This window comes from Pipistrellus kuhlii, unplaced genomic scaffold, assembly GCF_014108245.1.
Source record: "Pipistrellus kuhlii isolate mPipKuh1 unplaced genomic scaffold, mPipKuh1.p scaffold_m20_p_8, whole genome shotgun sequence".
NCBI lineage: Eukaryota > Metazoa > Chordata > Mammalia > Chiroptera > Vespertilionidae > Pipistrellus > Pipistrellus kuhlii.
The window spans coordinates 37,725,105-37,752,418 of NW_023425584.1; the positions used below are offsets into that span (position 1 = coordinate 37,725,105).

At 41.7% G+C, this 27,314-nt stretch overlaps 2 protein-coding genes across 4 annotated transcripts in view; both read left to right on the top strand.

The window, feature by feature from the left end:
- Positions 1-1,879: 1,879 nt before the first annotated feature.
- Positions 1,880-18,422, top strand: SLC25A31 (solute carrier family 25 member 31). Its single transcript, XM_036424381.2, has 6 exons — positions 1,880-2,111; positions 6,811-6,938; positions 8,108-8,225; positions 13,245-13,399; positions 14,846-14,971; positions 17,806-18,422. The coding sequence occupies exons 1-6, from the start codon at positions 1,880-1,882 to the stop codon at positions 18,001-18,003; spliced, it is 957 nt and encodes a 318-aa protein (XP_036280274.1). The 3' UTR covers positions 18,004-18,422.
- A 5,650-nt stretch (positions 18,423-24,072) lies between these two features.
- Positions 24,073-27,314, top strand: part of HSPA4L (heat shock protein family A (Hsp70) member 4 like) — a 52,252-nt gene continuing 49,010 nt past the window's right edge. The window contains exon 1 of one of the 3 annotated variants that reach the window (XM_036423674.2): positions 24,073-24,533. In XM_036423674.2, the coding sequence (XP_036279567.1) occupies positions 24,427-24,533 (107 nt within the window). In that variant the 5' untranslated portion in view covers positions 24,073-24,426. The remainder of the gene's footprint in view (positions 24,534-27,314) is intronic. The other 2 variants (XM_045576379.1, XM_036423673.2) reach the window with 2 other exon arrangements.

Here is a 27,314-nt window from a genome sequence, read left to right on the forward strand (position 1 = left end):
ACAGAGAGGAAGGGAGAGAGATAGAGAGTTAGAAACATCGATGAGAGAGAGTCATCAATCAGCTGCCTCTTGCACACCCCCTTCTGGGGATATGCCCGCAACCAAGGTACGTGCCCTTAACCGGAATCGAACCCGGGAACCTTCAGTCCCCAAAGCCGACGCTCTATCCATTGAGCCAAACCGGTCTCGGCTGTTTTTTTTTTAAAATATATATTTTATTGATTTCTTACAGAGAGGAAGAGAGAGGGACAGAGAGTTAGAAACATTGATGAGAGAGAATCATTGACCAGCTGCCTCTTGCACACCCCCACTGGGGATGTGCCTGCAACCAAGGTACATGCCCTTGACCAGAATCGAACCCGGGACCTTTCAGTCCGCAGACCGATGCTCTATCCACTGAGCCAAACCGGTTTCGGCGAGAGCCAAATTTCTTAAACTTAAACTTCTTGTAACCCCACTTCTTGAAAATAGACTCGCCCAGCCCTGGCTGGTTTGGCTCAGTGGATAGAGCATCAGCCTGCGGACCAAAGGGTTCTGGGTTCGATTCGGTCAAGGGCATGTACCTTGGTTGCAGGTTCCTCCTCGACCTGGGTCCTGGTCAGGGCTCCTGCAGGAGGCAAGCAATCGATGTGTTTCTCTCATAATTGATGTTTCTGTCTTTCCCTCCCTCTTCCTCTCTCTCTAAAAATCAATGGAAAAATATCCTCGGGTGAGGATTAACAAAACAAACAAAATAAATAAAGTTGATTAAATGTTTTTTTTGTGTGTGGTTTTTTTTTTAAATAGACTCACCAAGGCCGTGGTATTCTGTGGAAGAGCCACATTCAAGGGGCCAAAGAGCTGAATGTGGCTCGCGAACCGCAGTTGGCAGACCACTGGTTTAGGCAATGTAAACACAAGCTTTACAATTAAAAGCCAGTCCAGCCAAGCCGGTTTGGCTCGGTGGATGGAGCATTGGCCTGCGGACTGAAGGGTCCCGGGTTTGATTCTGGTCCGGGGCCTGTGCCTTGGTTGCAGGCACATGCCCGGTGGGAGGTGTGCAGGAGGCAGCTGATCGATGATTCTCATCGGTGTTTCTGGCTCTCTATCCCTCTCTCTCTCTCTGTGGAAGATCAATAATATATATATATATCTATATATCTATATATCTATATATCTATATATCCATATATATATATATATATATATATATTTTTTTTTTTAATAGGAAAATACTTTTAAAAAATTTAAAAGCCAGTCCATCTCTTTTGAATGGGCAGTTTGGACTGAGAGAAGCACTGCTCTACATGGAATAGGCCAATTCCAGTAAAATAAAGGAGAAAGAAGAACATGTCGACTTAACGCTTCCAGGGGTACAATCAGCAAAAACAGTGACAACGTGACTAAATGACCCCTGCGAAAATTAAAGGAGCAGAAATTAAAGTGATTTCTAAGAGAAAAACGAAGGAACTAAAACTAAGCTCGGTTAATCCCACACTGCGCTGCTCTAACTTGTACACTATCTTTACAGAGAAAAAGCTCTTCCAGGCCCCTTCCTGCACCCTCGGAGGCTCAGGAGCCACGGATTCTACCCTTCGCCGGTGGCGGCGGCTGCAAGAAAAATCTCGGGCACCGACACTTAGCCAGGCGGCACCACGTGCGCCCGCCGCTACGTGTCGGGAGTCACGTGGCCCGCACCAGGTGGCGGGGAGGCGGTTGGAAGCGCATGCGCAGCTCCCCAGCCCCGCCCCACGTGGTGAGCGGATCTCCCAGCATTCTCGGCGCCGCTTTCCCGCCTGGACGACGCTCAAGCGGTTTTCTGCGTCCCTTCGCCTCTTCCGCTCTTCCGCGCACGTTTTAATTTGGCCTGCCGCTTGCTGTTGGGTGTTTTTCCGTCACCATGCAGCGTGACCCTCCGAAGAAGAAGCCGGAAAAGGGGATCTTTGACCTCGTGTCCTTCGGGAAGGACCTGATGGCCGGCGGGGTGGCGGCGGCTGTGTCCAAGACCGCCGTGGCGCCCATAGAGCGGGTGAAGCTCCTGCTGCAGGTGCAGGCGTCGTCCAAGCAGATCTCCCTCGAGACGCAGTACAAAGGCATGATGGACTGTCTGATACGGATTCCGCGTGAGCAGGGTGCGTAGGGGCGGCCGCCATGCCTTCCTCTCCCCTGGGTGGGTCGGGAGGGGACGGCTGGAGCCGTGGCCGGGTCAGCCGGGGCGGGGGGGGGGGGGAATGGGGGGGGATGGGGGGGGGTGATGGGCTTGTTTCTTCAACTTGAAAAATTCAGTAATGGTAACCTAAAAGGCTCTGCTTCCCCAGGGCCTGCACATGACCAGGTCCTAGTGCGGGCGAGAGCACCACCTTCTCTTTCAATTTCTCCTTCGCAGCAGGGCTTACATACACCTCGGCGCCTCGGGGCCTGGCTCAGAAGGCCGTGTGTGACTCCCAAGATTAGATGAGATGCTATTTAAGCATTTTGCTGTGTATGAACAAGTGCCCAAATTGCTTAAATACTTGTTGAAATACTGTATTCTCCAAATATGGGACCATTGGAGCCTCCCAGAACTCTGAGCTCTATTCCGTGAGAAGAGGTTCTGTGTATTCTTGAAATCTATTGAAGAAGCAGTCACCTCTGCACAGATTTGAAGGGGGAGCAAAATAACATAACAAAGACAAATAATATTTTAAAGCAATATTTTAAATCCAAGATGAGCAAAGTAAAATTTTAAAGACAGGATCAGTATTACCAATTTTTCTTTTGCATCAAATTCTGTCTTTATTTAAAATTTTAATGTTTTGTGAGTCCTCCCCTCCCTTCTTCCTCCCAATTAATATTGAAAGAAAGATTCCAAGGGCTAAATAATGAAAGTGTTTTGTTAGCCATGAAATGCCTTCCGGTTGCACAGTGGCTCCTAAGTTAGTTCAGAGAATGTCAGGATAAATTTATCAGAAGTCTTCTATAACCCATCCATATAGTTGGATTCAATTGAAAACTCTGTATGAACTTTATTTTCTTTAAATATATTTTTAATGATTTCAGAGAAGAAGGGAGAGGAAGAGAGAGACAAACATCAATGATGAGAGGGAATCATTGATTGGCTGCCCCCTGCATGTTGGGCCTAGCTGGCAACCCAGGCATGTGCCCTTGACAGGAATCGAACCTGGGACCCTTCAGTCCACAGGCCGAGGCTCTATCCACCAGTGAGGGCTCTGTACAAACTTTAAAAAGGAAATAGGCCTATTAACTCTTCAGAACAAGAAAAAGTGGCTTCAACTCCAGTGCAGTTCTCTCTTCCACTCCTAAGTCTAGGTCAGGATATACTCTCCCATAAAAAAGCATTCTCTTCCTAGGGATAAATCTGTTGGGCACAATATGTAGGGCCAAAATAGACTCTTAAGGCATCATCTAAAATTATGAATTTTAAATGCCCATCTGAGAGCTGAACCCAGAATGCCCATCTGAGAGCTGAACCCAGAGTGGTTCACATTCTCCACACCCCATTTCTTTTACTAGAGCAAGCTCCCATTTCCTTCAAGGTTTTTACGGGAAAAGTAGGAACTTCTTTCTCCTTAGTTTATATTTATGATTATCTAAGCCTCTAACCTAACTCTAAAACCTCTTCAGAGAAGTAGGCGGTGCTATATTATTAGTAATCTACTTTACGTATTCAGTTGGTTGAAGTTAAATATTGTGGTTAGATTGTGCTTACCAGTGCTGATTTATTTTCTATTTTAAATGTTCTTAGTAATATTTAAACCTAAACATATTCAATATGGCTCTTATAAATTGCGATCATTCTGAATAGTATTTCAGTTTCTGATTTCTATACTTTCAAAGATGAGATGATAAAAGCAGAACTTGAAGATGTTTCCTATTCTTATATACAGGGCCTCCTTATGAATATACTATGATATATATCCTATGGTAAGAGGTTAGTAATTCACAACAGGGTTAATATTGCCATCTAGGAGCTTTTTTGAAAATTGTGGGGAATTTTTTTGTTAGCACAAAGATTGTAATCTTCAGTTGTAATGACATGAAAGACAAAATCCAGGGAGGTTAAGCATCTTGCTATTATACATGGCCAGCCTCAGAGCTCCTCCTACTGGATATTCATGTAGCAGTAAAACCTGTTTATGATTAAGCCTCTAACTTTACTCTGATTTAATCTAAATACAAACTGGATATAGTTCTAGTAAACACTTAGCTCTCCTTTCTAGCTCAAGGATAGATTTCTTGATTCTTGCTCTGAACATAGCTTTAAACATCTCTCTGATGTCTTTGATATTTTTTTATAAACTTTCCTTGAATTATGAAAGCTTCTGGATTTATCCCGATTAATGCTGTTCTGAAAGATTTATTCTTCAATTGGTTTTATGATCTTCAACTTTGTGAGATTTTGTTAAACCTCATCTGAGGATACTTTCTCCATTGATTTTTAGGGAGAGTGGAAAGGAGGGAGGAAGTAGCGGGACAAGAGAGGAGGGGGGGGGCGGTAAGGGCCTAGATCTTCCAATGGGAAGAAGAAAATTTACAGGAAGATAAGAAAAGCAAATATTTTGTAAACAAATGTTTATTGTGTTTTGCTGAGACAATGGAGCACTGAAGAGACTTTGAACAAACAGATCCTGCCCAGCTACCACTAGTTTACCATACCTAGCCCATGCTCTTTGATAATTCTCTTGGACCAAGCCCGCTCTCTAAACTTGTTCTGGTAATTAAGGAGGTTAAAATAAATTTAAAATCCTTCTAGTTTTTAGTTTCTTAAAAGCAATCAGCCCAGCCGAAACCGGTTTGGCTCAGTGGATAGAGTGTCAGCCTGCGGACTGAAAGATCCCAGGTTCGATTCCGGTCAAGGGCATGTACCTTGGTTGCAAGCACATCCCCAGTAGTGGGTGTGCTAGAGGCAGCTGATCGATGTTTCTCTCTTATCGATGTTTCTAACTCTCTATCCCTTTTTCTTCCTCTCTGTAAAAAATCAATAAAATATATTTTATTTTAAAAAAAAATCAGCCCAAAATAATCGTTATTCCAGAGAAACATTTGAGGTGACAAATTTTATTCCTCTGTTTGCATTACATAGAGAATAGTTTTTTTTTTGTTTGTTTGTTTTTTGTTAGTCTGTCTGCAGGAATTAATTTTACATCTTTAAAATGAAGAGACTAATACTATGTTTCCCGAAAATAAGACATTCTCCGAAAATAAGACCTAGCGAATGGAAAGATAAGACATCCCCTGAAAATAAGACCTAGCGCAACTTTGGGAGAAAAAAAGAATACAAGACACTGTCTTATTTTCGGGGAAACAGGGTACCTGCCTCATGAGTGATTATGTGCAACTGCTTTATATTCAGCTTAGGATTCACCAAGATTCTGGAGATTTCCCCCCCACACACTAAATATACTTATTTAACAAATAAATATCTTTCTCTCTGTGTACTACACTAATTTAACTTTCAGATTCTGAGGACCAGCCTAGTAAACTGAAATTATTTTATTTTTTTCATCACCATTTATCCCCTCTGTGCCCTCTTCCACCAGCACCAGCACCCCCTGCCTCCCTCCCCACACCCAGCAATCACCACCACACTGTTATCCATGTCCATGAGTTCTCTCTCTTTTTCTTTTTTGCTCAACCTCCCTTCCCCCCTCCTATCCCAGAACTATCTTCCTGCTTTCTATGAGTGCATCTTAATTTTCATTTGAATGTTCATCTTTAGAAGACTGATTCTGGATGTTCCCCAAGGTAGGTGGAGAGGTATCTTATTCAGAATAGTAAGATGAAACCATTTGACAATTTGCAATCTAGTAAAAACAATTATGGCTACTAAAGAGCAAGCCTGTTACATTTTAGGATAGCTCTGGATTATAAGGATAACACATAGTAGGATTGGTCAATCCATTGAGATTTGAAGTGGGAAGATTATTAATCTCTGAAGTTTCCTTCAGTCTCTCTATCAGGCCTTGAATTATAAATTGTTCCCTTTTCTGTCTGGGTTCCAAAACATAAAGATAAGGATGCTTTAGACTTCTGTCACTTTCTCCTCATAAGTATGCCTACAAACCAATTCTGTTCTAGCAGCCTTACTACTATAGGAATTGTATATCATGATTTGGAAATGATGCTAAGGGTTACTAACTTCTCTGACAAATGCTCCTGAACTATTTTTCTACTAGTGAAGAATCCTATATTCAACTGATAATAGTTTTCCACAGGTTGTTAGGTATTCAAGGCTTTTCATTGGTTATTAATAAAATTGGAATGGAAGTACATGGAGTTAATACTACATTTTTCCTTCATGGAGACACATATAAACTATTTTTTTTTCCCTGAGAAAGGGATTTGCTTTTAAATCAAATAACAAAGTTTGTTAAAGTTGTGGGAATTGTTTAATGACTAGAGCCCTGGTGCACGAAATTCATGCATGGGGGGTGGGTGGCTCAGCCCGACCTGCACCCTCTCCAATCTGGGAACCATGGCAGCTTAGGCCCACTCCCCGTGGTTCTCTGCTTTCTGTGGGGCCTGGCTGCTCTGCGCCCATTGCCTAAAGCCCTCCACTGCCCAGAGGCCCCCTGCGGCCGGGATGGGACGCTTGCCTCATCGCCGCAGTGACAAAGCAGGCATTCCGCTAGGCCGCTTACATTGCCTGTTCTCAGCAGCTGCCGCCCCCCAGGACTGGGGGACTCTGGCGGGATTGAGGGGACTGGGCACCATCTTGTGGCTATGGGCACCACCATCTTTGTGACAGATTAATGGTTAATTTGCATATTACCCTTTTATTAGAGAAGATAATACAGTATATACTTATGTGTAGTATGTTTTCTTTTGTAGGTTTCTTTAGTTATTGGCGTGGCAATTTTGTAAATGTTCTTCGGTATTTTCCAACACAAGCTCTAAATTTTGCTTTTAAGGACAAATACAAACAACTTTTCATGACTGGAGTTAATAAAGATAAACAGGCAAGTATTGATAATATCTCTAAATTTTTCTAAGAAATGGTTGGTTTTGTCTTATGATGAGAGGATGTGCTCAAGTGGTAGAAAAAATAGTTAAAATAGTAACTGTTAACACACTATGTGTTAAGTTACAGAAATTATATGTGAAAAGCACAACTTTTATAGGTTTCTTTGAACATGGTTTTAATATTTAAGGTATATTTTGTTGTAAAGCAGTATTTCTCTGTATAAATATTAATTTTAATGTAATTATATTTTATAATTGCTACTTTATTACACTAGAAAAAATTAACATTTTGTCTGCTTTTATTAAGGGAAAAGGAAAAAAGCAGTCAAGACGCATGTATTTCTGCCATAGCTGGTTTGGCTCGTTGGAAGAGTGTTGACCTATGGACTGAAAGGTCCCAGTCAAGGACACATGCCCGGGTTGCGGGCTCAATCCCCAGTAGGGAGCATGCAGGAGGCAGCTGATCAAATGATTCTCTCTCAACACTGATGTTTGTTTATCCCTCTCCCTTCCTTTCTTATTTAAAAAAAAAAAAAAAGAGGTGATTTATTTCCTAAAAAAGCAAGTTGTTTCTTTATTACTAAGGACCTATTTAGCTGAGATTTTTTTAAATCCCCACCTGAGGATATTTCTCCATTGATTTTTAGAGAGAGTGGATGAGAGAGGGAAAGACAGAAATATTGATGTGAGAGAAACACATCGATTGGTTGCCTCCTACACCAGCTCCACCAGGACCAGAGCTGGGGAGGGGAGGAACCTGCAACCGGGGTCCAAAATTGAATTTGGGACCCATCAGTCCCCAGGCCAATGCTCTATCCACTGAGCTAAACCAGCTAGGGTTAGCTGAGATTTAAAGTGCATGGCATATATAATCTAAAGACATGATTACCTTATGTGTCCACTTTTGCTAATCTGGACTACTTTTGCTGGAGGACATTAAAGTATTTTGCAATCTCATTATGTCAGTATATCTAAACTGTACCTCCTAGACTGCCTGGTAAGAAACACAGGACAAGTATTTTGGATAGTATGATATGCGTTATTACAAATGTTTACTTTAGAGAATCAGTTTGTAAATCTGACCTTTTAGCCTTTAGAAAAATAAATATTTTACACAGTCAGGTTCTGTATTTTAATAACCACGTTTTAATTTAATATGTTTCAGTTCTGGAGATGGTTTTTGGCAAACCTGGCTGCTGGCGGAGCAGCTGGGGCAACATCCTTATGTGTAGTATATCCACTAGATTTTGCTCGAACACGATTAGGTGTTGATATTGGAAAAGGTATGGGAGTTTTAGAAATACTGACTCTTCCTTCTTTGTGTTTTGAATAATGTACTATTTATTCTAAAGCTATGCTGTAACAACAGTGTTAGTTACAGTCTAAAAATTGTATTCTCAACCAGCTGTTAAGGTCATATGGCCTAAAGATTACTACTTTTTTCCTCTCCCTTAAAGGAGGGAAGAGGAAGGCCAACACTGTAGTAACAAAAGAGCAAACAAAGACTATTTATAACTTCCTCTTTTATTTTCCTGGAGTGCCACCTTTAGATCCCTCATACACTTACTCCTTCCTCAACTATGATTCCTCTCTAGGTTAGATGTACAACTCTCATGCTAGAGATTCCCTTTTCCTCTGTTCCTACTTATTTTATTTACCATATCTTCTATATTTTTGTTATGCAACCGTTTGGTAGAATATGTTCTTTAGTAGCTTTCTGAAAAGAGTAGAATAGGAGATAAGTTGAAATCTTGCTTGTTTAAAAATGTCTCTGTTTTACTCTCTTAATTCTTGGCCATATAAAAATTTTGGGTTTAAATTAAATTTCTTTCACAATTTAAAAAGTATTACTCTGGATTCTAGTTTCTAACATTGCTCTTAAGAAGTTGATCTCTTACTGTTGATCCTTTTGTATGTACCTTTTTTTCTTTTTAATTACCTTGTGTCCCTGCTGACATGATATTTCACAACATGTATATTTGTATGAGTCTTTTTTTTCAGTGATTACGGAGGCAACTCTGTTGGTCCCATTCAATCTGGAGCCTTGAGTTCAGTTCTGAGAATGACAGGAGAAAGTGACTTGGCTGCTCAGGGTGAAGTAGATTTTGAGTATTGAAATACTTTGCTTTCACTGCAAGAATAACACAGTACTTAGTTCCCCTAATTTCTAAGTTTTTCTGAGATTGGAGTCCAGGGCTTTCTTCTCAACAATATCTCCTTCTGCAAGAAAGTAAGTTTCAGTTTTCTCTGCTCTACTTAGTGAGGTTACACCCCTTCACCTCTTTTCCATCGTGTCAGAATTTGTGGATTTTATTTTTGTCAATATTCTTCTTTGCCTATATGGCATTAAACCTATTTTATTTCTATACTAGAGGTCCGGTACACAGATTCATACACTGGTGGGGTCCCTTGGTATGGCCTGCTCCCTCTCGAAATCTGGTACCCTTCAGGGGATGTCGGAGGCCCAGTGCATGGATTCAGTTTGATTGCCACAGGCCATGCTGAGGGGCTCCACCAGTGCACGAATCTATGCACTGGGCCTCTAGTATGCATATAAGATTTTTGGTTAATCTCTTCCTGCCCTCTCCCCCATCCCCTTCCCTCAGAGTTCATCAGTTTGTTCCATTCTTCCATGCCTGTGCCTTGAGCGTCTGCCCAGTGGCCAGTGTGCGTCAAAGCTACCAGTTGAACGGTCACTTAGCCATATATATATATATATATATATATATATATATATTATCATTTATTATATATCATTTATATAATTAATTATATATATACATATATAATCATTTTTAAGGTATTTTTTAACTTAAAATCTTTATTATTCATATTATTACAATTGTCCCTCTTCCCCCTCCCCCATAGCTTCCCTCCACCAGGTTCCTACCCCACCCCTTTGTCCTTACCCCCCACCACTGTCCTCATCCATAGGTGTACACTTTTTGTACAGTATTTCCCTCACCCCTCATTCCCCTTTCCCCCCGAGAATTGTCAGTCTTTCACTTGTTGATAGATATGTATTTGTTGTTCATAATTTTTATCTTTACCTTTTTCTTCTTCCTCTTTTTAAAGAATACCTTTCAACATTTCATATAATACTGGTTTGGCGGTGATGAACTCCTTTAGCTTTTTCTTATCTGTGAAGCTCTTTATCTGACCTTCAATTCTGAATGATAGCTTTGCTGGGTAGAGTAACCTTGGTTGTAGTTTCTTGCTATTCATCACTTTGAATATTTCTTGCCACTCCCGTCTGGCCTGCATAGTTTCTGATGAGAAATCAGCTGAAAGTTGTATAGGTGCTCCCTTGTAGGTAACTAGCTGTTTTTCTCTTGCTGCTTTTAATATTCTCTCTTTGTCTTTTACTCTTAAGATTTTAATTATGATGTGTCTACTAGGGGTTCTCTTCTCTTCCTGGACTTGTAAGTCTACTTCTTTCACCAGGTGGGGGAAGTTTTCTGTCACTATTTCTTTAAATAGGTTTTCAGTATCTTGCTCTCTCTCTTCTTCTGGCACCCCCATAATTCAGATGTTGGTATGCTTCAGGATGTCCCAGTAGATTCTTAAACAATCTTCAGATTTTTGGATTCTTTTATCTTTTTTGCTTTTCCAGTTGAGGGTTTTTTGCTTCTTTGTATTCCAAATCTTTGACTTGATTCTTGCAATCCTCTAGACTGCTGTTAGGTCTCTGTATAATATTTTTTATTTCAGTCAATGGATATTTAATTTCTAGTTGGTCCTTTTTCATATCCTCGAGGGTTTCGTTAAATTTATCAGCCTTTTTTAGGAAATTCTTGAAAAATCTGGTTTTGAACTCTATATCCAGTCATTTGCTTTCCTCCATTTCTTTCATTTATGATCTGTTTCTTTGTCTCCACATTTTCGCTGCTTCCCTGAGTTGGCAGAGTAGCTTTGTGTGGTAGGTGTCCTATATGGCCCAGTGGCTCAGCCTCCCCAGTTACCCTAGATGGATACTTTTGGTACACTCCTTTGTGGGCTGTGTGTGCAGTCTTGTTGTAGTTAAGCCTTTATTGTTATTGGTATCATGGGAGGGATTGACCTCCAGGCCAATTGGCTGTGAGGATCAGCTGTGTCTCTACTGGGAGAGCTTCTGTGCTCAGCTTGGATGGGGCAGAGTCTCAGGTTGGAGATGACAGCCTTGGTTTCCCATCAGCCCCGCCCTAAGAGGCCCCTGTGTCTCAGTGTCCCTCGGCAATGGCTGCACACACTTCTGAGAGAGGAGTGCTCTTGATTTTTTTTTTCCACAGAGAGGAAGGGATAGGGATAGAGAGTTAGAAACATCAATGAGAGAAAAACATCCATCAGCTGCCTCCTATGCACCTCCTACTAGGGATGTGCCCAAAACCAACATGCCCTTGATGGGGATCAAACCTGAGACCTTTCAGTCCACAAGCTGACGCTCTATCCACTGAGCCAAACCGGTCAGGGCTGCTATCAATTTTTGCCCTCTGCAGACAGTCCAGTTTCTCCCCAAATGAATCTGGGTATCAGAACTGGAGTTTAGTGCAGTTGGGAGGTTTTGTTTCCCTCCCGAACAAGGTAGCTAGCCACATGCATGCTGCCTGTCCTCTCCGTGGGCCGTGAGTAAGCCAGCCGCGGATTCAGCTGCTCGCCCTTTCCACGTGCACGGTCTCCATACCTGTTCTCTAAAGCTCCTCTGAGTCTTAGTGTCTTTTTATCTTTTCTTTTAGTTGTACAATTTCCACTCAGCTAGCTTTCTGGTGGTTCTGGATGATGTCCACTCTGTCTTCCAGTTGCAGTTTTGAAATTGTGCAAAGCAGCAGTATAGGTGTTTACCTATGCCACCATCTTGGTTTCTATCTAGATGGGTTTTTGTGTGTTGTGGGTTTTTTTCCCTGCAAAAAGCTTTATGATTTTATTTGGTCCCATGCATGGGAGAGGGCTTCATGGTGGTGAAAAGAATGGCTAATGGTTTTGAGGAGACGCTCAGGCTTAAGCCAGACACCACAAGAATGCAGAGGGGCCCCTCAAGGGCCTCTGGGCTCCAAAGGCTTATAGTGGTGCTTCTATAGATTATCATTTTAATAAAATGTCTTAAGAGAGCAGAGATTCATTTAATATTTCTTAATTGCATGCTGTGAACCAAATGTGTGCACATGCACGAGCATGTGGTCCCTCTCCCTCCCCCCTCCTCTCTCTCTCTCTATCTCTTATCTCTATCTCTCACTTTCACACACATGCACACACGATATAAAACATGGTGTTTGGCCGAAACCGGTTTGGCTCAGTGGTAGAGCATTGGTCTGCGGACTGAAAGGTCCCAGGTTCGATTTCGGTCAAGGGCATGTACATTGGTTGCGGGCACATCCCTGGTAGGGGGTGTGCAAGAGGCAGCTGGTTGATGTTTCTCTCTCATCAACGTTTCTAGCTCTCTATCTCTCTCCCTTCCTCTCTGTAAAAAAATCAATAAAATATATTAAAAACAAAACAAAACAAAACAAAACATGGTGTTTGTAGCTCATGTACCTTATAGTGTAGTGGGGGATAAAAGTAAAAATCAATGAATCAATGACTAAAATATAGTGTCACTTGCAGTAAATGTCATGAAAAAATTAGGAGAATGGAGTAACATCAATTTTAGATAAGTGATCAGGGAAAATATCTCAGAAAGGATAATGATTTTAGAAAAAATGAAAATAGGGGTTCTATCTTATGTTTAACTGGCAGTCTAAATTTTCTTGTTATTGCTAAGAAAGTAAAAATAATTCATGTACCTTATTTAAGTTCAGTAGTTTTATTTTCTCTCAAAATTGGGAAAATTTAGCTTATTTTTGAAGGATTATATTACACACATAATATTTCAATTATTGGCAAAAAGTTCGAGTCAGGAGACAACAAAACCAACAAACACTCAAAAACTGACACCCCATCTATAATGTTAATGATTATTAAGTTACTAGTTTTTAGTTTTGTCTATTTGCTCTTCACCTGAAATGAGTCATAAAGTCTTTCATTCCTAATGAAAACTAAAAACTTCTAAATTCCTTGAAGTTACATTTCTAGGATCTTCTGTTAATTTTCTTGACCCTTTCATATTGCTTGAATTAGATTGGTTTTAAAAGAGATTGATATTTAAAAGATACTACTTTAAAACTTAATTATTTGTTAACTAATGGGAGAATTTTGATGTGTGCTTCTATTTTGTTAGATTTCTAAGTGGGGATTCCAAATACTTTAAATCTGTAAAATGTTTAAATAAAGTATTTATCTGATACATAACACTTGTTATTGCTAATGAATTTCAAATGGCTTTATTTTAGGTCCTGCAGAGCGACAATTCCACGGTTTAGGTGACTGTCTTATCAAAATAGCAAAATCAGATGGAATTGTTGGTTTATACCAAGGGTTTAGTATTTCAGTACAGGGCATCATTGTGTACCGAGCTGCTTATTTTGGAATTTATGACACAGCTAAGGTAATTTGGGGCTTTAGTATATATTAAATGGTTCATTTCTTTTTTTAATTATTTATTGTTTTAAGTATTATATATGTCTCCTTTTTCTCCTCATTGATCTCTCCTGGCAACCCTCTCGTACCCCGCCCCCCTGCACATGCCCTCACACCCCTGTTGTCTGTGTCCATTGGTTATGCTTATATACATGCATACAAATCCTTTGGTTGATCTCTTCACCACCACCCCCCTCCTTTCCTCTGAAGTTTGATGGTCTGTTTCTAGATCTATTTATGTTTATTATATCCCATGAATGAGTGAGATCATGTGATGTTCATGTTAATCCGACTGGCTTATTTCACATATCATAATGCTTTCCATGTCCATGCTGTTGCGAATGGTAAGAGTTATTTCTTCTTTATAGCAATGTAGTATTCCATTGTGTATGTACCAGAGTTTTTTAATACACTCATCCGCTGCCGGGAACTGAAGCTGTTTCAGATCTTACTAGCTATTGTAAATTGTGCTCCTATGAACATAGGGGAGCATATGTCCTTTCTGATTGGTGTTTCTGATTTCTTGGGATATATTCCTAGGAATGGGATTACTGCTTCAAAAGGAAGTTCTATTTTTAATTTTTTATTGTTTTAATTAGTAATATGTTCAGCAGATATGTTTACTTTTAATTATATAAATCAAAACAAACGATGGAATAAGAGACATTATAGAGTTGTTCAATCATGACTTTGCCATAACCTAATTAAATTATAACTCTATTGTGGATATGATTTGAGATACAGAGCATAAACCCAAATATTAAGTTTTTTTGCTGTTTACACTGAAAAAAAAACCTCACTATTCATTATAATCAAATTTTTGACATATAGAAAGGCTTCTGACAGAATTTTCTCATTTTACATTGAGTTTATTATCTTTTTTTTTTTTTTTAATATATTTCACTAATCTTTTACGTAGTGGAAGGGAGACGGTTAGAGAGCTAGAAACATTGATGAGAGAGAAACATCGACCAGCTGCCACCTGCACACCCCCCACCGGGTATGTTCCCGCAACCAACGCACATGCCCTTGACCAGAATCAAACCTGGGACCCCTCAGTCCGCAGACCAATGCTCTATCCACTGAGCCAAACCAGTTTCAGCTATCTTTTTTTTTTTACATATAAATAGTAAGTTTACTATCACCATTTTAGAAAGTAGGCAAGGCATAATTAGTTAAATGTAATAAATTTACATTTATTAGGTGTTTATTGTGTATTGTTAGATTCTGTATTGTATTCTCCAGATTGTTTTAGCAATTGGCTTTTCATTTCAGATTTTAATATCATTTCCATAAGGTAGAAAAAAAGTATAATTGAGCCCTCTTTCATATATTCCTAAGAGTTACTATTTGACTTAGGATTTAAGATGTTTTAGAAATTGATATGGTTACTTTATACATTATTTTTTTCTAGGGCTTATTACCCAAATCAAAGGAATCTTCATTTATTATTACCTTTTTGATTGCTCAAGTTGTGACTACATTTGCTGGAATAATCTCTTATCCCTTGGACACAATTAGAAGACGTATGATGATGCAGGTATTTTATATTATTATTTGAAAGTTTTGTTGAGTTTTCCACTATCTCTGATATTTACGTATACTGTAATTCAAATTTTAGAGACATTTTGACTGGAAAATAGGTCATTTGTGAATAAATGCATGCTGTGCTCTTGCCCAGTGGCTCGATTTGAGCATCGTCCCATATACCAAAAGGTTGCCCTTTTGATTCTCAGTCATTTGCGGGTTCAAACCCCTGTGGACGCAACCAATCAATATTTTTCTCAAACTCCCCTTCCTCCCTCCCTCCCTCCCTCCCTCCCTCCCTCCCTCCCTCCCTCCTCTCTCTCTCTCTCTATTTCTCCTCTCTCTCTCTCTCTCTCTCTCTCTCTCCCTCCTCCCTCCCTCCCTCCCTCCTCCCTCCTCCTCTCCTCTCTCTCTCTCTCTCTCTCTCTCTGCAGTCCAGTGCCACCTGCAACTCCTATCTGCCATTCCTGCTCATCCTGGCCCCAATGTGCCTGCTGCAGGCTCTTGCCCAATCAGTCCTGATTGGGAGAGGCTCACACTATGGCAGCAGTGCTCACCAGCCATGAGCCGTGGCCTGTGGGATCAGGCTGAAACCAGCTTTCCAAGATCCCTCGAGGGTTCCCGGATTGCAAGAGTATGCAGGCCAGGCTGAGGGACCCCACCAATGCACAATAGGGACTTTGGGAAGGTTCCAGGGCATCTGGTCCATCTTGCTCAGTCCCGATTGGCCGGACCCCAGCAGCAAGCTAACCTACTGGTCAGAGCATCTGCCCCTGGCGGTCAGGGAACATCATAGTGACTTGTCGACCAGTTGACTGTCTGCCCCCTGGTGGTCAGTAAACGTCATAGTGGGCGGTTGAGCATCCTTAGCATACCATTAATATATTCTGCTTTGATTGGTTGTTCAGTTCTGCCATTTGGTCTATTTGCATATTATCGTTTTATTATATGGGATCCCACAACTTTCTTAAACCCTATTACAATTACTAATCTATGTGTACACTCTTTGAAGATTTTTTTTTACACACAGAGGTCTACAATCTGCAAAAAATGCCAGGTTCTTTCTTTTCTTTTATCAATACTTACACCTTTAATTTCCTTTTCTTGCATTTATGCACTGTATGAGAGACCTGTTACAATGGTATATTAAAGAAGTAATTGGCCATCTTGTTTTGTTCTAATCTTATAGAGAGTGGCTTCAGTATTACATAATTTAATGTTAGCTGTGAGGGTTTTGTAGTCATCGATTGTCAAGCTATGGCTGTTCCTTTCTGTATTAGGTTATAATAGGTAGCAATTAGGAATGGTAGTAATGCTTTTTCTATATCTATTGACATCAGATCATTTTTCACTTTTCATGTGAATATAGACTATTAAACTATTTTTTAAATATATTTTTATTGGTTTCAGAGAGGAAAAGAGAAACAGAAACATTACTGATGAGAGAATTACTGATTGGCTGCCTCCTGCACATACCCTACTGGGGATTAAGCCTGCAACCTGTGCATGTGCCCTTAACTGGAATCAAACCCGGAACCCTTCAGTCCACAGGCTGATGCTCTATCCACTGAGCCAAACCAGCTAGGGCTATTTATCTGTTTTCCAGAGCTAACCCAACCTATGTGCCTGGAATAAATCCAGCTTGTTTATGATGTGTTATATTTTGTATCCCTTACTGGGTTTGATTGGCTAGTTTTTGTTCAGGATTTTGGCATCCATGTTTTAGCAACTGGCTTGGGATGATTCCTTCTTATATTGTCCTAATCTAATTTTGATATCAAGGCTTTGTAAGCTTCATAAAATATGTTGGGGATTCTTCTTAATTTTTTCTTCTCTAGAATAATTTATGTAAGATTAAAAATAAATGTTTACTAACTGTTTAGTAGAACTTACATATAAAAGCCACCTGGTTTTCCTTATGAGAAGATTTTCAATAACTGACTAATTTTCTTTAATGAATTTATTATTCCATTTTTTAATTCTATTTCTATTTTTTCTATGCTTTTAAGAAATTTATTTCTTCCGAGTTTTCAAAGTAATTACCATAAAGTTGTTTGTAATATGTTACTCTTCTTTTTTCTTTTTCTTTTTTTTATTGATTTCAGAGAGGAAGGGCAAGAGAGGAAGAGAAAAACATCAATGATTAGAGAGAATCACTGATTGGCTACCTCTTGCACACCCTACACTGGGGATTGAGCCCACAACCTGGGTATATGCCTTCACCTGGAATCAAACCATGACTTCCTGGTTCATAAGTCAATGCTCAACCATTGAGCTACACCAGCGAGGCTATCATGTTTCCCTTAATCTCTGAATCATCTGCTATTTCTAATAGTTTTGATGCCGGAATGTTTCCAGAAATTTATCAGTAAATTATTTCAAATAACTAACTTGTGGCTTTTTATGCTTTCTATTGTGTTTATTTTCTCTTTATTTAGTTTCTACTTTCTTTGGGTTTATTCTTAGCCTAAAAATGTTTAAGTTGCACATTAATTTCCTTATAAGTCACCACTCAGCTTCATCTTGAGGAGTTTTGTGGTTGTTATTAGGTTTAAAATATTTTCTAAGATTTGCTCTTAATACCCAAGCATGATACTTTTCTAGTTATTTTTTTACTATTGATTTAGCACTTCATTGCAGTGTGGTGAGAGTATAAATCATGGTTTGAGATGCCATCTTTTGAAATTGGTTAAGCCTAATATTTGCTCAGTTTTCAAGTGTATCTCCGACCACTAGATATACGTACTTACTCAACATGTCGTTATTTTTACCTGTACTTAGTGCTGAATAAAATCTATTTAACATAAAAGCTATTACAATAATGGTAAAACATTTGTCTTTATGTAGAGCGGTGAGACTGAACGGCAGTATAAAGGATCTATCGACTGCGGTGTGAAGATATTCCAACAGGAGGGAGTGATTGCATTTTTTCGTGGTTGCTTCTCTAATATTGTTCGTGGTACAGGGGGCGCTTTAGTGTTGGTATTATATGATAAATTTCAACAGTTCCTTCAGATTGGTTTTGGAGGTAATTCATCAGATTAAATTGAGAAATGCATACATTTAACTTAAACATACCCATTATATAGCTGCCATTTGTATATACTTTGATAGTTGGTTATTATTTTCAGTATTTTTAAGTGGTAATTCTACAATAAAGCATAAGCTTTTTCAAGCATTTAATACTAAAAATCAGATAAATGTGGGTTTCCTTCCCATTAAGACTCAAACTTACTTTACTGAGACATTTTACTTACAATTAGTTTGTTACTTTTATTAGTTAAAATCCTTTTCTTTTGTGATGAAAAATTAAAATGTATAATATTAAAATATAAGAAATTAAGGTTCTTTATAAGTGCTATTATTTTAATGTAATTATCTTCCTTTCCTTTAAAATCATATGACATATATTTCTTAAAAGCTTATCAGAAGATGTCATCATTATGTCTTTGGGCATAAGTAAGCTTTCTTCTATAACACCTCTACTAAAACAGCTCAGTTTAGTACTAATGTCATCATTATATCTTTGGGTATAAGTAAGCTTTCTTCTACAAGATCTTTACTAAAACAGCTCAGTTTATTACTAAGTATAATGATTATGATATTATATAGCTTTTAATTAAAAAAAACTGATAATGACATTAATGACACTGTAAAGCTGTAGTTGGGGAAAAAGAATACAAAATGGCATATATCTGCTAACTTTTTTCTTTAAATAAAATCTTGCTAATGTGAATATATCTTGAAACAGAAAAAGTCCCCTCAAAAATTAGTTTGTGGATTTTGTATTAATAAAGGAAGTTTAAAAGTTATATTTGAGCTTTTTTTTAAATTAATAAATCTTTATTGTTCAGATTATTACAATTGTTCCTCTTTTTTTGCTCCCATAGCTCCCTTCTACCCTGTTCTCACCCCACCCTCTGCCCTTACCTCCCTGACACTGTCCTCATCCATAGGTGTACAATTTTTGTCCAGTCTCTTCTCGCACCCCCCACTCCCCTTTCCCCTGAGAATTGTCAGTCCACTCCCTTTCTATGCCCCAGATTCTATTATACTCACCAGTTTATTCTATTCATCGGATTTTAAAAAATACATTTTATTAATTTTTTACAGAGAGGAAGAGAGAGGGATAGAGAGTTAGAAACATCAATGAGAGAGAAACATCGATCAGCTGCTTCTTGCACACCCCCTACTGGGGATGTGCCCGCAACCAATATACATGCCCTTGACCAGAATCGAACCTGGGACCTTTCAGTCTGCAGGCTGACGCTCTACCACTGAGCCAAACTGATTTCGGCCATCAGATTTTTTATTCACTTGATTTTTAGATTCACTTATTGATAGATACATATTTGTTGTTCATAATTTTTATCTTTACCTTTTTCTTCCTCTTTTTAAAGAATATCTTTCAACATTTCATGTAATACTGGTTTGGCGGTGATGAACTCCTTTAGCTTTTTCTTATCTGTGAAGCTCCTTATCTGACCTTCAATTCTGAATGATAGCTTCGCTGGGTAGAGTAACCTTGGTTGTAGTTTCTTGCTATTCATCACTTTGAATATTTCTTGCCACTCCCGTCTGGCCTGCATAGTTTCTGATGAGAAATCAGTTGAAAGTCGTATAGGTGCTCCCTTGTAGGTAACTAGCTGTTTTTCTCTTGCTGCTTTTAATATTCTCTCTTTGTCTTTTACTCTTAAGATTTTAATTATGATGTGTCTACTAGGGGTTCTCTTCTCTTCCTGGACTTGTAAGTCTACTTCTTTCACCAGGTGGGGGAAGTTTTCTGTCACTATTTCTTTAAATAGGTTTTCAGTATCTTGCTCTCTCTCTTCTTCTGACACCCCCATAATTAAGATGTTGGTATGCTTGAGGATGTCCCAGAGCATTCGTACACAACCTTCAGATTTTTGGATTCTTTTATCTTTTTTGCTTTTCCAGTTGAGGGTTTTTTGCTTCTTTGTATTCCAAATCTTTGACTTGATTCTTACAATCCTCTAGACTGCTGTTAGGTCTCTGTATAATATTTTTTATTTCAGTCAATGGATATTTAATTTCTAGTTGGTCCTTTTTCATATCCTCGAGGGTTTCATTAAATTTGTCAGTCTTTTTTTTAGGAAATTCTTGAAAAATCTGGTTTTGAACTCTATATCCAGTCATTTGCTTTCCTCCATTTCTTTCATTTATGATCTGTTTCTTTGTCTCCACATTTTCGCTGCTTCCCTGAGTTGGCAGAGTAGCTTTGTGTGGTAGGTGTCCTATATGGCCCAGTGGCTCAGCCTCCCCACTTACCAGGAGTGGACACTTTTGGTGCACCCCTTTGTGGACTGTGTGCACAGCCTTGTTGTAGGTAAGCCTTGATTGTTATTGGTATCATGGGAGGAATTGACCTCCAGGCCAATTGGCTGTGAGGATCAGCTGTGTCTACACTGGGAGAACTGTGCTGGAGACACCCTTATGGGAGAAGATTGTAAAAGTGTCTGTGCTCAGCTTGCATGGGGCAGAGTCTCAGGGTGGAGCAGACAGCCTTGGCTTCCCATCAGCCCTGCCCTATGAAACCTCTGGGTCTCAGTGTCCCTCGGTAATCACTGTAAGCACCTCTGAGAGAAACGCCATTGAATTTCACCCACTGCCAGACAGTTCAGTTTCTTTCCGAATGAGTCGAGGTTTCCAGAAACTTGCCCTAAACTAGAGTTCAGCGCTGTTGGGAGCTTTTGCATCCAGCTTTAGAAAGCCAACGCGCATTCAGCTTCTCTGCATGTGCCTCCAGACCTCTGTTTTCTGTAGCTCCTGAGTCTGTGCTTTCCCTTTTCCTGACAGTCCAGATTCCCCCAATGATTCTGGTCTACCAGTGTTTTGCCCGGGATTGGAATTAAGCGCAGTTGGGAGCTTCTGTCTCCCTCTCCCTTTAGGAAGCCAGCCTCACACTCGGCCTCCCGTGCACACAGCTGCCCGTCCTCTCCACGTGTACGTCTCTGTACTTAAGCCTTTCACAGCTCCTCTGAGTCTCTTGTGTTTCCTTTTTCCTTCTAGTTGTAGAATTTCCACTCAGCCAGCTTTCCTGTGATTCTTGATGGTGTCTATTTTATCTTTTAGTTGTAGTTTTTGATATTGTTGTGCCAGACAGCAGTTTAGGTGTTTACCTATGCCATCTTGGTTTCTCCCTGAACTTTTCTAAAATCAATATTTATTGTTGAAGGTATTATAGATATCTCTCCTTTTTCCCCTCATTGGTCCCCTCCTCCCCCATCCCTTTCCCTCCCAAGGCCTTCACCCATACTATTGTCTGTATCCATGGGTTGAACATATAAGTTCTTCAGTTAATCTCCTGCCACCCCCTCCCCTTCCCTCTGAGACTCCTCAGTTTGTTTTATGCTTATGGCCATGTTACCCTCCACACATGGATTATTAGACTTTAATTAGCTTGGATACTAAGCTACTCCCAACATGGAAAGGAAGTTCCACATACAGGCCTGCTTCTGGAACGCCAGCTACACATTTTCCAGGACTGGCTTCTCCCAGTAAACTTTGGTTCTATTGAAGTTTTTGTCTGCAACTTCTTTCTTCGATTTAGCAAGAGAAGAACTTGGACTCAAACACCCACATTTTTTTGTTTCAGTGGGGAAAGAAAAGAGAGACATCAACTGCTGACCTTTTTTTTATTTTATTGATTTTTTACAGAGAGGAAGAGAGAGGGATAGAGAGTTAGAAACATTGATGAGAAAGAATCATCCATCAGCTGCCTCTTGCACACCCCTACTAGGGATGTGCCTACAACCAAGGTACATGCCCCTGACTGGAATCAAACACGGGACCTTTCAGTCCGCAGGCTGACGCTCTATCCACCGAGCCAAACCGGTTTTGGCAACTGCTGACTTTTTGATGAATGGGATGATGCTCAACTAATGGAGCCACACCAGCCAGGGCCGCATTAAAAATTTTTTTAATTGATTTCAGAGAGGAAGGGAGAGGAAGAAACATCAATAAGAGAATCATTGATTGGCTGTCTGCTGCACACATTCTGACGGGATAGAGCCCACAACCCTGGCATATGCTCTAACCAGGAATTGAACTGTGATATCTTGGTTAATCGGTTGAAGCTCAATCACTGAGCAACACTGGTCTGGCCAGGTCCTCATTCTTAAAAAGGTAAACTTCTTGCCTGTAGGATAAGAAGTTTATCATGGCATACAATGTCTATGATTTAGCTAAACTTCAGCTATACATCATATCTGGCATACATAGCTGTACCACAAGCATACCAGTAACTTCTGATTCCTCAAATGCAGTATGTTCTTTGATGCTTCTGTGCTATTGCACCTGTTGGTATTTTTATGACATTTATTTTCTTTGCAGAGTTAAATGTTTAAGGCCCTACTGCTAGTAAGTTAGGCAAGCCTGGGACTACAAATCTCTGATCCCCAAAGCCTGTCATGCTTCTAGCCACTAGGTATGCTCATTTCCTCCCAGAAAATGTAAAGAATCCCTGGCCTCAACTATTTACTTTTACTCTGGTAATTTTAAGTGTTTTTTTTTTTAAATAGAAAAGTCATTCTCTCACTCTCGTTATACAGACAGAAAGCATGGGTAATTAAATGGCCCTAGGAGATTTTGGTATAAATCTAGGTGGTGGGCCCAAGAGGATGATGGCTGCGGAGGCAACTGGGGGAGAGGATCAAAGCCACGTGCCACCGGGTTTCCGTGGGGAGCCCAGTAGCCAATCCCCATTGTGCTCACGCACTGGCCTTTGGGAGGCCCCTCCCCAGTCTGCTGTGCCCCTGACAACAACCCCTCCGCCCCCTGCCAGCCGAGTGTCCATTGTCCACCAGGAGCTCCAGTGAACTGAAGAGATGTGACTCTCAAATGTAGAAAGACCAGAGTGAAAGCAAAATTGTACATCCCAGTTTCTCTTGAAAATGGACTTCATGGTCCTTATCACAATAGCAGCAGGAGCTATAACCACACTTGCTGTTGCTGTTGTTGTAGCACTGATAGTAGTAAAAATCTTAAAATCTTTGAAGAAGTGGAGGAATAATGACAATACAAGTGCTGAAGATTTTGGTGACACTGTCTATCTCAAGATGGAAACAAGTAGGAAACCGGACAAAGAATCGATCGAGAAGGAACGGAAAGTATCCGGAGAGTTAGTAGAAAAGGAACAGAAAACATCCCCAGAATCGGGTGAGGAGAAACAGGAAACATCTGAACAAGTGGATAAGAAGGGGCAGGAATCACATGGAGAATTGGGCAAGAAGGAACGGGAACCCCATGAAGAACTGAACCGGAAGGATCGGGACAGCCAAATTCCGTAAGTGTAAAACTATGCCTTGGTTCATTTCAGGACCAGACATCATATGGTGATCCCTGAGAGGGACACAGGGCAGGGCCGCACCAGGCTGCTGTCCTGCCTCCTCCAGGGCAGGAGCTGCGGGGAAGCCCTGGCTTGCCAGGTGTAGGGGTGGCTGACACACAGAAGGTCGCTTTCCTGAAAAATGGGTTTTTGGCGGCGGCCAGGGTTAGTGGAGGGGACTGCATCTTTAGAATGGGGCGAAGGAAGTACCATGGAGGGAAAGCTATCAGTGTGCTGGTTTCTTGACCGTTTGGTTTTGGGTATTTCACGTTTCTTGACCGTTTGGTTTTGGATATTTCATGCCCTGGCAAGGAGAAACACACACACACACACACACACACGTCCAGTCACCTTCCACACAAGGCACTTAAGTGAAAAGGCCGCTTTCCCCGCCTGGCGGCTCCCGCGGGCGGGCGAGGCGGCCGCTGCGCTGCACAATGGGTTCGACCTCACAGAGCGAGCCGAGCGCGGCCGGCACGTGGGCCCCTCGGGGCGGCGAGGTGCGGGGCCGCGGTTGGCCCCTGCAAGCCTGGGCCGGTGTGGGTGGCATCCCGCCGCCCTGCCAGGCGTGGCCCCGGTTGCCAACAACAAGCCAGGGCCGCCACAGACGCCGCGGGGCGGGGGCGCCGCTCCCCGGGCCGGCCGCAGCGCTCCCGGCCGCCCGCCGCGCGAGGGCAAGCGAGCCAGCGCCGTGTCCTCCCTCCTCCTCCCCGATCCTCCGGCTCCGCCTTCCCGGCCCCCGCCCTCGGCTGGCTCAGCCTCCTCCATTTTCCAGATCTTTCTCGAACCCGCAGCTCCAAGAGCGGCCGTTGCCCGAGCCCTGCCGGAAGCGGCCGAAGCGGCGGCTCGCGCGTCCCCGGGAGGCCGAGCGCGCATGCGCGGAGCGCGGTAACCGCCGGTTGGAGGCGGCGGCCCGCAGCGCAGAGCGAGCCCGGCGGCGGCGGCGGCCCCCTGCCTCTCCCGGCGGCCCAGCGCTGCCCTCGCTTTAAAGCGCAGCCACTTCGGGTCACCTCTCCTTTGCTTCCCGTAGGCGTCGCAAGCCCGGGAGCCACAGCCCAGCCGAGGACGCAGTCCCTCCCCCGGAGCTTTCGGCACTCGCATCCCGACCTCTCGGCGGCGGGATGTCTGTGGTTGGCATCGACCTCGGCTTCCTCAACTGCTACATCGCGGTGGCGAGGAGCGGCGGCATCGAGACCATCGCCAATGAGTACAGCGACAGGTGCACCCCGTAAGTGCCGCGTCCTGCCCGATCCCCGGCCCCGGCGTCAGGTCCCTCCCGCCCGGTGACTCCCCGGGAGGCGCGCCGAACCCCGGTGACAGGTGCGGCTGACGGGCCGGGCGGCGGCGGCGGCGGCGGCGGCTCCGGGGCTCCAGGGGCTGAGCTCTGAGTGTGCGCGTCTCCGCTCTGTCCCCGCGCCCCGCCTCGTGCCCTGGCGGCCCTGCTGTTTAGTGTGCGGCTAGGGGTTGGGGTGGGGATCCCCTCGATGCCCTGAACATTAGAGAAAAATCTCCCGTTACTTCTTCCTAGTGGGGCTTGGGGGAAATCCCCGGCCGCGGGCTCACCCCCCTACCCCCTCAGCCCTCTGCCAGCCGAGTGACGGACGGATTCTGCATTCATTCTGCCCTTCTCTCCTGCATCATCTCCCTCCCCCCCCCCCTCCCCCCCCCCCCCTCCCCCCCCCCCCCCTCTCTCTTTCGCCAAAAAGTAAGAAATTAGAGCTTAGACTGCGCACATCGGAAGATGAGTTATAGGATCATCTGGCCCAAAAAGCTTTTTCCCCCCCTTTCTTTCTTTTTTTTAATTTTCTTTCTTTCTTTCTTTCTTTTCTTTTCCTTTCTTTTTTCTTTTTTTCTTTTCTTTTTTCTTTCTTTCTTTCTTTTTTTTTAACCAGGTGAGGTGTGCAGGGTTTTACCCCAGTGTCCCTGAGAATTCCAGGTAATGGCCCGGTTTCCAGGGGCGTGTGTATTAACACGAATTAACTAGGAGAGAATTGGGGATGGGAGTCGTTGGCTTCTTGTATGGGTAATGCACATCCTTTAATGGGAAATGATGGCATTAGACTCCATCCAAAGCATATTTCTACAGAATGAATTGTGAGAGTGGGAGGCGGCTGTCCTGTATAAACATGCTTGAGGAGCGATTGTGTTGCGAACACTTGATGAAAGACTTAAAAGAAGTGGCATTATGTCATGGAAACATGCTCCATTGTTTCTCTGGTCTGGGAAGTTTGTTGACGAAAAGTATAATTAAGGCAGGGATATGATAAATTGGCTTCGTGTTGTAGGCTCTTGTTAGCGGTAATTTTATGAGGAAACCAAGTTTCCATGTCTTCTATGGACAAGTAACTAAACATGTTCATTTGACCTTTACCTATGATCCAAAATATAATAAAAATAAGACTAATCTTAACCAGCATCAGTGTTAAGCTAGACTTTAAACGATTAAATTACTGAAATTCTATAAATTTTTAAATGTGTCAAGATATCCAGGAGTAGTTTACTTGAAGCAGTCTGCTTTGGTTTCTTTGAAAAATATTCTAGAAGGTTTTATATAACCTTTTCCAGCTATGCATTATATTTCTATTGAAATTTTGTATTTATATACTCAAATATGAGCTTAGATGAGTTAATCTTCATAGTACTGTTAAAACTCTTCTTTTTACATTTAAAAAATGTTTTCCATACTCTAGTTGTCAAGCTAACACGACACAGGTATTTCTGAGATATAAATATATTATGAAAGGATTCTATGGAAAAGAGGAAAGAAATGCTCCATTCCCTTGGTTCAGCATCCATATAATTTTCACATTTGTTTCATTCTTTAACATATTATTATGTTTAAATGAGAGAATACTGTGTGTAAACCCAGGACAGTTTAATTAAACAAATAATTGCTTAATTTTGGCCTACAATTAAGGGACTGAGGCCAGGTAATTTAACATATTAATTCTTCAGACTTCACCTCTGTAAAGTTGGGAGTGCTTGTACTAGCCTCTAATGTTGTGGATAAATTGAAGAGGGAGAAAGAAATTAATAGCATAAATTAAAATTAGCTTAATTTTTCTGAAAATTTTCTTAAAAAAATAATTATACTAGCAGTACATGTTCATTGTAGAAATGCAGGCACATTAAAAGATGAAATTAATATAACTGTTCCATCCAGAAATAAAACTTGCATGGTTTTTCTTGTGTGTAGCTTAAGAATACTTTATACTACTTTATATTCTGTAACCTCATTCTATCTAAAACATACCTTAACAGTAATTTTAACATTTTTATCATTTCCTTAATTTAATCTATCCCTTATTGGACATTCAATTGTTTATATATTTTTTTATAAACAACTAGAGACCCAGTGCATGAAATTTGTACCCGGATGTGTGTCCCTCAGCCCAGCCTGCACCCTCTCCAAATTGCTGGAGGGACCCCTCAAGCAATTTCCGACTGCCATTTAGGCCCAATCCCAGGAGGGGCAGTCAGACATTCCTCTCACAATCCAGGACTGCTGGCTTCCAACTGCTCCCCTGCCTGCCTTCCTGCTTGCCCCTAATCGCTTTAGCTTCTGCCTGCCCACCCCCTTAACCACTCTTCTGCCAGCCTGATTGATACCTAACTGCTCCCCGGACATCCTGTTTGCCCCTAACTGTCCTCCCCTGCTGGCCTGTTCCCCCCCAGGTGACCTCCCCTGCCAACCCAGTCACCCCTAATTGCCCTCCCCTGCCAGCCTCATCACCCCTAAAAATGCTAAAATTAATGTAAAGATATGTTGGTTACCAAACAAAATATAAAGTAGTATAATCTATTCTTAAACTGCTCTCCTTCTGATCTGGTACTTCCACCAACTTCCTTCCCCTGCAGGCCTGGGTCCCCCCCAAACTGCTCACCTCTGCAGGCCTGGTCACCCCTAACTGCCCTCCCTTGCAGGCCTGGTCCCTCCCAACTGACCTCTCCTGCAGGCCTGGTCCCCCCCAACTGCTCTTCCCTATAAACCTGGGTTTCCCCCACTGCC

Bases quoted from the DNA above. Each gene is read 5' to 3' on its own strand.
- SLC25A31 (XM_036424381.2), top strand. From the start codon at position 1,880: ATGCAGCGTGACCCTCCGAAGAAGAAGCCGGAAAAGGGGATCTTTGAC. The intron at 2,112-6,810 runs GTGCGTAGGGGC...TTTCTTTTGTAG, and splicing joins ACGGATTCCGCGTGAGCAGG to GTTTCTTTAGTTATTGGCGT. The intron at 14,972-17,805 runs GTATTTTATATT...GTCTTTATGTAG, and splicing joins GAAGACGTATGATGATGCAG to AGCGGTGAGACTGAACGGCA.